Source organism: Stylophora pistillata, chromosome 6 (genome assembly GCF_964205215.1).
Source record: "Stylophora pistillata chromosome 6, jaStyPist1.2, whole genome shotgun sequence".
Lineage (NCBI taxonomy): Eukaryota > Metazoa > Cnidaria > Anthozoa > Scleractinia > Pocilloporidae > Stylophora > Stylophora pistillata.
In genome coordinates, this window is record NC_142524.1 from 11,222,008 (window position 1) to 11,232,869 (window position 10,862).

The 10,862-nt window shown below is 38.0% G+C and overlaps 1 protein-coding gene and 1 pseudogene across 2 annotated transcripts in view; one reads left to right on the plus strand and one right to left on the minus strand.

The window, feature by feature from the left end:
• Positions 1-9,817, minus strand: part of LOC148728228 (uncharacterized) — a 20,069-nt pseudogene extending 10,252 nt beyond the window's left edge. Inside the window, exons 1-7 of the transcript XR_016002584.1 lie at positions 9,716-9,817; positions 8,377-8,687; positions 4,925-5,066; positions 4,519-4,628; positions 4,277-4,335; positions 3,940-4,109; positions 167-822 (exon numbers count right to left, since the gene is read on the minus strand). The product of XR_016002584.1 is annotated as an uncharacterized LOC148728228 (transcript). The remainder of the gene's footprint in view (positions 1-166; positions 823-3,939; positions 4,110-4,276; positions 4,336-4,518; positions 4,629-4,924; positions 5,067-8,376; positions 8,688-9,715) is intronic.
• On the plus strand, positions 867-2,581 carry LOC148728229 (uncharacterized). The gene has a single exon (XM_088763540.1). The coding sequence runs from the start codon at positions 1,250-1,252 to the stop codon at positions 2,129-2,131; it is 882 nt and encodes a 293-aa protein (XP_088619666.1). The 5' UTR covers positions 867-1,249; the 3' UTR covers positions 2,132-2,581.
• Positions 9,818-10,862: the final 1,045 nt, after the last annotated feature.

Sequence of the window (10,862 nt, forward strand, 5' to 3'; positions counted from 1 at the left end):
TAAAAGTTGTTACAAGGAGAATCTAGCCGCATGTCTGTAGCATGAAGTGACAATTACTATATTTTGCTGTTGCGAATCATTCTCATCCAAGGGATTTCAGTGCGTTAATCAATATGTTCAACTTATTTCATTTTGTACATAGCTATATTAGTCAGTTTTAAGTTACCTTAACTTGAACTCTTCCAAGGAGTGAAGGCAATGAAGGAAACTTAGCTTCCACTCTTAATTGAACAAAATTTTCCTCTGGATTTCCAGCAGGTAGAGTCATGGACCCCCTGGGTGTTCTCCAGATGGCTAGAATGAATTCCTTGTTCCCTGTCCGTAGCTTGACAGTGTAGTTACTGGCTCTTGTCCGCTCATATGAACCACTACAGATTATTTCAAACTCATCCAAAGCGGCCTTTCCTTGGTTCGGTTTCACACCACATTTTAATGGAGTCATCTTTACAAGTTTAACGAAACCAAAATCGTTTTTTAGACGATATACACCTCTATTATTATTATTCCTAACGATGCATCGAATAAAATGTATCCATTCACCCTCCAACTGAACGAAATTAGTCTTTATATCTATCTTATTTATTCCATATTGGGGTCCTCCCCAAGGGTAAATCATACTAAACAGTCCTGTATTCACGTCAACTGCTGCAATCTCCCAAGTATACCTGATCCTCTGGGTAGAGGGGCATACCGGGTTTAGATTTGCTGTCACAGTGAACGCATCGGACAAGGGTTTTGTAGTGTCTACCGGTATTCGCTGCGGGTCACTTGGGTCTTTTCCTATGGAGATGTTGAAGCTCGGCGGATGGCACTTGTCAGCATCTAGTTCAGAAGTGAAAGAGAGACTGCACTTACGAATTCCGGCATTATTTAGTGGATAATTACTGAGGCATATGGCATTATGAGAAATAATGCAGCCAGCTGAAGCCGTAGGCCGAAGCTGGCTGCTATATTTTTCATAATGCCATGTGCCGAAGTAATTAGCTATTATAATTATTGATCCCCATGAAATCCTATTGTTCTGTGTCTATGTTGGATCTTCGGTTTTAGTCGCACCTATGTGTGATAATTGTGATGCTCATTGCTATTGTTCTTTCTTGTGATGAATATATCTTAGATTTTAATTGTACCGAGGGTGGAGACTGGGACGAGGGACGAAAGATGGCGGTCACGCCGAAAATGTGCTCGTAGTATCTTTACAGTTTCGCAGCCCTAGTGGTGGTTAAAATATATTTAATAACCATTCGCAATGCCTGACGAATCATCGAACAAGAAAGGAGCCGTGGATAAAGGCAGAAAACGAACAAGGGAAGGCAGCTCTCAAACAGACGAGGAAGACGAGTTCGATCAACATCACAAACACGGATGCAAAAAGTGCCTCGAAACAACAAACTCGAGGCTCTCCGGTATTGAAGAGAAACTCAACATGCTATTAACTGTACTTCCCGAGTTGGAAACTTATAAAAAGAGGATTACTCTTCTTGAAGAAGAAAACAAAAACCTGCAAACGAGCTTAGAGAACTCGCAAGCAGAGATAGAAGACCTAAAAGCCATTGTTCATGATGTTAATTTAAAGCAAGGAGCAGCCGACACCTCCAGTGAACGCATCAAGAGCGATCTCAAAGAGCTACATCGCCGGCATGTTAAACTCGAATGTCACAGCCGTAGAGGAAATATGAAATTCTTTGGAATAACGGAACGTGAAAACGAAACAAACAATGACACCGAACTCGCCCTAAGAGAATTCATGCGTACGAAGCTAAAGATCCTTCCAGTCGACGAAGAAAACATTCATTTTGACAGAGTCCACAGAATTACTTCACGCCGTTCACAATCAAATCGAAGTCTTCAACCGCGACCTATTATAGTTAGGCTGACGGATTTTCAAGATAAATTTTCCATCAAATCCTATATCAAAAATCTTCCAAAGGGTACCGGATTTGGAGTATCCGATGATTTTCCCAAAGAAGTTGACGAGGTAAGGAAGGTGTTATATCCGATCCTAAAGACGGCCAAGCGCGATAAGAAGACTGCATACTTCAATGTCGAAAAGCTGATCATCAATGGTGCTCTTTACCGTGGCGAAGAAACATCCCAATTTGCTTTCTATGGGCGTTTAATGGACAACTAAGCTGAAATGAACGCTAAAACCGTAGTTAAGTTGAGTTTGTTTTTCTTTTTTTGTACGGAACCACCTATTTGAGAGCTGCGGCTTTTCACTTCGATATCCAGCCAAAACGCCGCACAAAGCTTTAGGTAAGTCTTTAATAGTTATGTGTTTCTGTATACGTTTCCGTAAGTGTTTTCCTTTTAGCTTTATCTTCTGTTATGTTGATCAATTTTGTTTCGATGTCAGCGAAGTAATAAGACAAAATTTATCTAGAAAAATATATTGCTGTCACTTGTAATAACGAGAAGGAGTTCAGGAACAAATGGAAATTTTTTCTGTCGTTATAAAATTGTATTGTCTTTTGACCTCTTCGCTATCTTTTTTATTTAACAGTTTATTAATTACTGGAAAATCAATTCCCTTGTAGTTTAAATAGCAAACACAATTCTCAGTAGTTACTCGACAATTAAGATGCAAACAATAATGTGGTAAATAGATCAACTGTAATTAAATTTGACTACTTTAACTGTATTGTTATATATGTATTGTAAGTAGTGTAAGTTAATGTAGTTTAAACATGGTGTAAAAAGTAATTATAGTGTAAGTACATGTGTAAGTGTAATAAACAATGCTGTATTAATAAAAAAAAAAAAAAAAAAATTGTACCGAGGGTTATTGTAGCTCGTTGTTATAGTTGTTCAAAACAGTTCTAATGATGGAATTAATTAGTGCAAGGAGTGTAACACTGCTAATTCGCATACTTTATAAGCCAGAGAATTCAGTCATTTTACTCAGTACGAACCTGGGTTTAGAAAGAGGATGGATTCGTCGGAAGACGAAGGATTATTTATCACACAAAGCTCTACGAAGGCAGATATTTCAGCAGAAATCGAAGATAATGTTGTGTAACGTTTGGACATTTCTGTCAGTGCTTTAATTCTTTATCGACTTCGAAAGGCGGCGTTTCCATTTTCTTTCTTTAAATAGAGCAAAGATTTAGAACGCTAATTACAGCTTCAGAATGCGAGAAATTTGACAAAAGTTGGGTTTCAGACGCCAGCCGCCGGAAATGGGCGTGGGTTTTGAAAGTCTTTGAGGAGTGGAAGACTGTGCATGTTGCAATATTAAAAATATTGCAGCATGCACACTGCAATATTTTTTATATCGCAGCATGCTTATTTAGCGCGTTTAATTATATTACCCCTGATAATTTCCCTGCTAACAAAAAGGACCACCTCCATTTTCCTCATACAGTTGTTTTGTCATCTTAAAGACTATAATCGTTGATTTAATGCAGAGAGAGAACAATAGAATTTCATGGGGTCAGTAATTATAAACTTTATCTTATCATGATGACGTGTTACTTCTATACTCGAAATGTTTTAATGAAATGTTTTTCTCATGGAAGATGATAATGACAATAGTAATGATAATAAGAATGATAATAATTATAATAATAACAATAATAATAATAATAAGAAATTTACTAACCTAAAAAAAACAATTAAATTAATTCCACCAACAATTACACGCAACTAAGCTAAATCTATGTACAATTAAAAGAAACTACGTTCCCTAAGATTTCAAAACAAGAGATAATATTTATATGTACTTCGCTGCTTGAACGGTCTAAAACTCTGGCATAACGTGCTCAACAAAAACAATCAAGGATGAAATCAACTTTGAATTAACACAAGTGTTTATACTGAGATCTCATTTGCTTCTGCCGTTATTTTTCTTCGCTTTGGTTGGCTGTCGTCTACATGTATTGCCATCGGACTGTCTTGCTACATTTGTTGAGATCTTTTTAACCAAGGACTGATACTTACCTGGATATAGCAGGATGCTTGGGCCAAAAACAGGGTCAACGCTCTGGTTGGCTAAAGCCGTCTTTAGTTTGTTTTTAATCACCGTAGTGGCTGATTCTATGCAGTAGATTACGATCTCAGCGATGATGCTTTCTTGTTTAATTTGTAAGTCGTAAATGTAGATCGGTGGACTACAAAGAAGCAAAACGCATGTATTTAAAGGGATAACAAAAAGACAACAACAAACACACACAAAAGAAAAAGCAAACATATTAAAACATAAAGAGCAGAAAAACAATAAAAAAAAAACAAACGAAGTTAAAGCACAATAATTAATTGCGCAGTACGTATGTCTAACCTGAACTTGTGAAGTTTTGTTTCAAAGTAACCTGGTATATTTTGAAGGTAACTTTTAATCTTTGAAGGAAATTGGAAATACAAAATAAGAATACATAAACAGGAGAGATTTATGAGTCGTACACCCATCCATGTCTCTTGCATGGTAAATTTCTCAATCTAAATCGCTGAATTGCAAAGTTACAAAAAAAAAAAAAACAAACCGAAAACAAATAGAGAATGTATAACTAATCTTCTCCTTACCGCAGATAGCACACGTTCTTCTTTATCTAGAGTTTCCTGATTGGCCCGATCCATAAAGGAAAGTTTAAAGGTTGTGTCGAGCACGTCAAGCCAGACTTTAAAGTGATACCCTTTTAAAATTCAAAACGAGTTCAGTGACTTCATCTTGAAATAAAACCGGAAGCATTCAAAACGTCAATGACAAGGTGCCCCTTGAAGACATTTAATCTGCTGATGTAAGTATAGTAGTAGGTTGCCACCTTGTGGAAACTAGTCTCAGGAAAATGCGTCCAATTTTTTAGCTAATATTATTTTCTCACGACATATTTTTCTTGATGAAGTCCAGGACTGGCATTTGAAACTTATTCTTGTTAATTCATACTTATAGAAACACGAAAATGGCTTATGTACAGGTTCTCGTTCTCACCTGGCTCCCATCCATAGAGCTCAACTCGTAGAGCAATATTCTTATGCCAATCCAACGGGTCGATATAAACTTGTGACGTCTTTACTGGGGGACTAACCACATTAAACTTGACAGTGTCGCCGTCCACATTGCCTTGAAAAATCTAAAAAGAAATGTTTTAAAATACTAAAAAAAGTGCTGCCAGTCTCAGCGATTCAAAAGCGATCATGGAATCAGGGTAGATAACAGAATTATAAATTGATCTTCATCTGTGGAGGCGATCTAACATCTTTAGGAGAAGAGGCTTAAGGGAAAAAAGAGTGGAAATGGAGCTCATAACTTGAAACTATTACCACGACGTGGAAATAGATCAAAACAAATAAATCTCACTCGATAGTTTAGGTCACACTACGCACTTTTGCCAGAGGGAAAAATTTATTTACCTAGGGAAAATTTAGCTGAGTTAAGCCGAGGTAAATTTATCTCGGGTTTCATTTCCCCAAGTGAAAAGGTCACACTCAAGAAAATCACATTACGGTTTTTACATGGGATTAACGGGATTGAATTTCATGCCGCGTAAACATATTTTTTGGCGCGCAAATCGAAAACATGTTCGAAAATGACGCAGATCAAAGAGAAATGGTTCTTCTCTTCTCATTACTTTTTTTAACGTTGTGCAACGAGCAAAGGGATCACGAGTGATTTTTCTTTAGAGACTGATTGCTCGACGGTCCCAAAGAAGACGAAAAGCTGCGTTACTCCATGTATTTACTTCTTTTTCTTGGCAGGAACGTCGGCCTCGGCGTATCGCCTGGGTTCTTCCAAAGCCTCAGCACTGGTTCGAAAACTTGCTTAGTTCAAATGCTTTGAACATGTGGTGGAAAGAAAACTTCCGGGCTACAAGGGACACATTCCATTTCATTTGCACGACTGTTGCTCGTGTTATCCAGCAACAAGATACTATACTTCGCGCAGCCATTCTGGTCGAAACTAGTACAGCGATAGGCTTGTGGAGGTCAGCTAACGGGGACAGTTATCGTTCTCGTTTGGAATTGCCGAGTCTGCAGCTATTGGAGTATGCATGGACTTTATTCAAGCACTCTGTCAGCCTAAAGACCAATTCATTAAATTTCCAACCTCTCCCACTCAAGTGAGGGAAAAAATACAAGGTCTCAGAGAAAAGTAAACTTTTCCAAATGTTGTTGGCGCGATCGATGGAGCACATGTACCGATAAGAGCTCCGAAGGAATTTTATGAAGGTTACTCTCATGATCGTAAACACTATTACAGTTTCATCGTTCAAGGGATTGTTGATGCCTCCGGTGCCTATTTGTCTGTATCGACAGGCTTTCCTGGTAGCATGCATGACGCGCGTGTATTACGACTAAACAATTTTTACTCACTAGCAGAGAAGAGAAGAGAATCTTAACCATGCCCTGCATGGATATAAATGCAACACGGACTCGACCCCTCATTTTAGCTACTCTGCTTACCCACTCAAGTCATGGCTGATGCGTCCCTTTCAAGAAAACAGAGCTTTAACAGCCGCTCGTAGAAATTTTAACAAGGATGTAAGCAAAGTGCGTATTGTGGTTGAACATGGATTTGGCCAAACCAAAGCGGGGTGGAGATCTTTGGACAAAAGAATTTACGACGAAAAGATGAAGATTCCTTAGACTGTAACTGCGTGTTCTGTCTTGCAAAACAGTTGAAAGTTAATGAACGATGATTTTGACGGATATGTTTTAAATAACCATCTTATGCAGTACGTTGAAGATGATGAATTAGAAACCAACGACATAAGACAAGTAATTGTTGATTATTTATATTAGTTTCTTCATTTAAATGTAAATGGACAGCTATCTGGTAGAGAAATAACTCACCAGAAGAACTATGAGCCCTAAAAATGTTTCAGTTCAGTAAATAACAACAAAACAACAACAGCTTTAAAATAGGTTGTGTTCATTCGATTGTTGAAAATATTTCTGAGTTCCTTTCAGCAGCCAACGTGAAATCCTGGTGCCGCTTTTCTGCCTTCATTTCAAATTTTATCAGTTCCTGCATTGCCAAGAGATCTCGTTCTTCTACTTTTGTCATCATTTCTTGTTGACCCTGCAGCAATTCAATCAGACTTTCTCGCTCGTCAGTTTCCTTCCGCTTTTCTATTCTTCTTCGATTTGCACCGGCTTCTTGTGGTTTTTTTATCTGCTGTGCGCTTTTCTCCTTTTTTCGGCGGACCTTCTGGGGTCTTCGGTTGCGTGGCTTTGTCATCGTCCGCTTCTTTGCAATCTTCTCCATCAGAATTGGAACTTGTGGCACTTTCTGATGGTGAGGTTGACTCTCCTGCTTAGGAAGCCTTGTCCGGATTATCGGTGCAAATATCGGTTTCGCACTTGTATCTCGGGCTAATCTTGTCTCCGCACCCTGAAAAAGGAGTAAAGTTCTTCGAAGAATTCGAGACTCATGTCCTCTTCCGGTGGCTTTGTTGTTATCTGTGATCTTCTTGTACTTTTTGAAAAGGCTCTTCCACTTCTCCTTTCGCTGCGTCAACGTTTTCTCGCTTTCAATTGCATTATTCTGACGGCTCTCTCTGAATGCTTGTAAGATAGTTTGCAACATCGCCTTTCTTCTCTGGGGACTTTTGGCTTGAGAGAGCGCCTCGGTATGCTCCTGGTAGGACAAAATTAATATTCTTGTTTCGATTGAAGACCAGCGATTGCGGCCTTAAGCAGCGTGGCTTGGTTGTGAAGTGGAAAGGATTTCGCTTGATAGTGATTGAACTACGCTCGACGTTGAAGGAATTTCGCTAACTGGTGGGGCGGCGTTTTGTCGAGTTAAATGAAGTGAAGTTTGCGGGATGAATTGATTTTGTAGAAACACTCTAATTGGTCCTGGATTCTGTGAATGTAGCCGATTGAAAAGAGAGCCGTTATGGATCGGGTCCTGTACATCTTCATAAGCATACTGGTTTCTGAAACGAAATACAGAAGTCGATTATTAAAAGCTATAGCAAACAAGGTAACTAAATCTTGAGAAAATTCAGTCAAATGAAGAGTGTACTGATTGCAAATGATTTATACTTACGCGTTCGATCAAAACCACGTCATCTTCTTCCCTAGACACACGCACAAGCACGCGGCAAAAGCGACGAAAGACTCGCACTTTGATGTTTTTCAAGTAAAACGTGACGTGATAAAATCAAATCTGTCATCAGCGCGTTTGCCGACGACCATCTATTGCCTAACTACCTTTGGATTTCAGTTTACCCCTTCAATACAAGTAGGGTAAATGTTAAGGGAAATTGTATCGTTCTCTTGACATATTCAAGCTCCGATGGATAAATTTCCCTAGGTAATTAACCTAAGGAAAAATCGGTCACACTTCTAAATTTAAGTTTCCCCAGGTAAAACTGTCAACAAGTCAAGTTTACCTAGGGCAAAGTGCGTAGTGTGGCCACAGCTAATACCTCTCACCTCTGATGAAACTAAAGGATCCCCATTTCCAGGAGAAAATATCATTCGATATTTTGTCACCCATTCTCCGCCAAAGCCTTGAGTTGCAACTCCAGTTACGATCTTCTCCTGTGGAAGTTCAATTACAAAGGCGCCGGAGAACCGAGTATCCTTATTAATTGATTGTGGATCAGTTCGATAGGCGGACGACAAATTAAGTCTACCACGCTGGGGTCCAAACTGTTCAAAATTGTTTTTGAAGGTGCTCATTGCCGATAATTCTTGGTCTGTGATGTCGCCACTTTGAAGTCCAAGAGGACTACTACAGTCATCTGCGTAAAACGATAACATACGGTGCAATTCATTTGTAGTGTCATCTTCGCCTGCCAAGTCACTATGTTTTATATTGGGGGAGCCATCTCATAAAATGAACTCTCTTCGTTTCCATCAAATAGCAGAAGGACGGAAGAGAGATAGAAACAAATATAACTTATTTGTGAGGTGCTACGCGAGGTGCTACATTTTCGTGAACGTCCGAGATGGTCAATTATCGCCATCATTAGAATTTTAATTCTTATCCCCATTATCATTATTGTTATAATTGAACAGCGATATGAACTTTAAAACACTGAATCGTAGGTCAATTTCTTCTAGACCAATGTCCAAAGGAAGGAAGATTACCTTCATGGTCACACTCATTCACAAGCGTAAAACATTTTGAATATGTCACCATTGTAAATTGTGTCTACCTTACGTTTATCATATTCGTTTCTAGGCAGAGACTTGTTTTGGAATCATATTTGTCTCTGCGTTGGGCTTACATTAATACTTTAAAAGTGGCCGTCAAAAAAAGCCATCGTAGATCTCTTTATTGAGGCCGCGCCAATTGACGTGCACTTTCTAGGGACATTTGAACTACAGCAACTTCTATCGAACTAGAGTGATTCAACTTTCCATGAAAATATATATCCATATCAAACTGGGATAACAGCAAAGATTCCTTTCAGTTAGAGGAAGTTATGAGCAACTGAGGCATTCCTTTGGATCATTTCGAAAGTCTGCTATGAAAAAACGGTCCTAGTTTTTCGTTTCATTTTTTCTTTGCCTTTACACCACCTTCATTCAATGGATTGTTCTCTATTATTGCACTCAGAGCTAATTCCACAAATCGCTCTGAAATAATTATTTAGAGATTTATTTTACCCCTTATGCATGGATGAAACAGATCTCATATGTAATTCTTATATTTCATCTTCATTACGGTGTTCGAAGTCACTCATGGTATGGGTATCAATGATTCTCGAACTCGTGACAAAAATATTCTGCCGCTAAGCAGAAAGATAAAATAAATTAAACTTACCAAAGACCCCTTCGGTCTGTCGGAAAGCGGCAAGTACGGCAAAGAGAAAATGGATGATCCGAGGTCTTCCTTCCATTCTTACATGCTAAGCTAAAACTCACCTCGGTCACGATTAAAATAGTAAAAGTCCATTGTTAATCATTCATAATAAACACGATTTTAACACAGATTTGATAGAACAGGTGAAAAGGAAGTCCTTTTAAAATATGTTTCCTAATTATTTTGAATACCTTTTTCCATTTGTGCTGCCAAAAACCTTTTTCATTCGTCACAATATAACTGGTAGTCATCAAAAAATAGTTTTAGTTCATTTATCATGATAAGTTTTCGATTGAATTTGCCATTGTTCTTTTTACGAAGCTTTTACTCAATTGAGCCTGGGTCTCATTTCAATTAATGGAGGGACAAATGAATCGGTGAAAATTTATCCTTTTAAAAGAAATGATATCGCAATTAATTAACTATACGCAAATATCGCCAAGAGTAACAGTGACCAGTTCTAATGTTTATAATACGAATTAGTTTTCTTGTGGTGCGCAGAAAATTCTTCCGTCACGGGTTTACCAGTTTACTGAACACTAAGGAAATGTCTACCTTCAAACAGCCACTTTTATTCTTTTTATTTTATACAAGTGTCTGGTTCTGAGGAGAGTTTGTTAACTAGCTAAAGAACCCACACACTTCTCGCAAAGAGTAGGAAAGAGGCGCATCTGATAAAAAAAACATTTTCTTCAAAAAAATGTCAAATGCTTCTTGCAGTCTAGCGAAGGTTCTTCGCAAAATGATGTAAAGCTTTGTGAGACGATGGATATGGTACTATGGAAGTCCTTCCTTATTGTTATCATGATTATTATTTTTACTATCACTATCATAATAATAATAATAATTATTATTATTATTTGATTGTTATGTCTTGTTTAACTTAATAGTAATTTTATTGTATTTAATTTGCATGACATCTGTACGTATCTTTAGCTTGTAGTGTAGTAAACAAATGCATAGCTGATAACTGCAATAATATTGTAGTAGTAATGAAATCCCTTTAGCTTACAATGTGTAGTATTTACTTATTTATTATTTATTACTAATACCCGCCAAGATTAGCTAATGCTATATGCGGGTTGTGTGAATTGGCTTTTAATGTTCC

What these genes read in the sequence shown, in the direction of transcription:
- LOC148728229 (XM_088763540.1), top strand. Translation starts at nt 1,250, where the DNA reads ATGCCTGACGAATCATCGAACAAGAAAGGAGCCGTGGATAAAGGCAGA.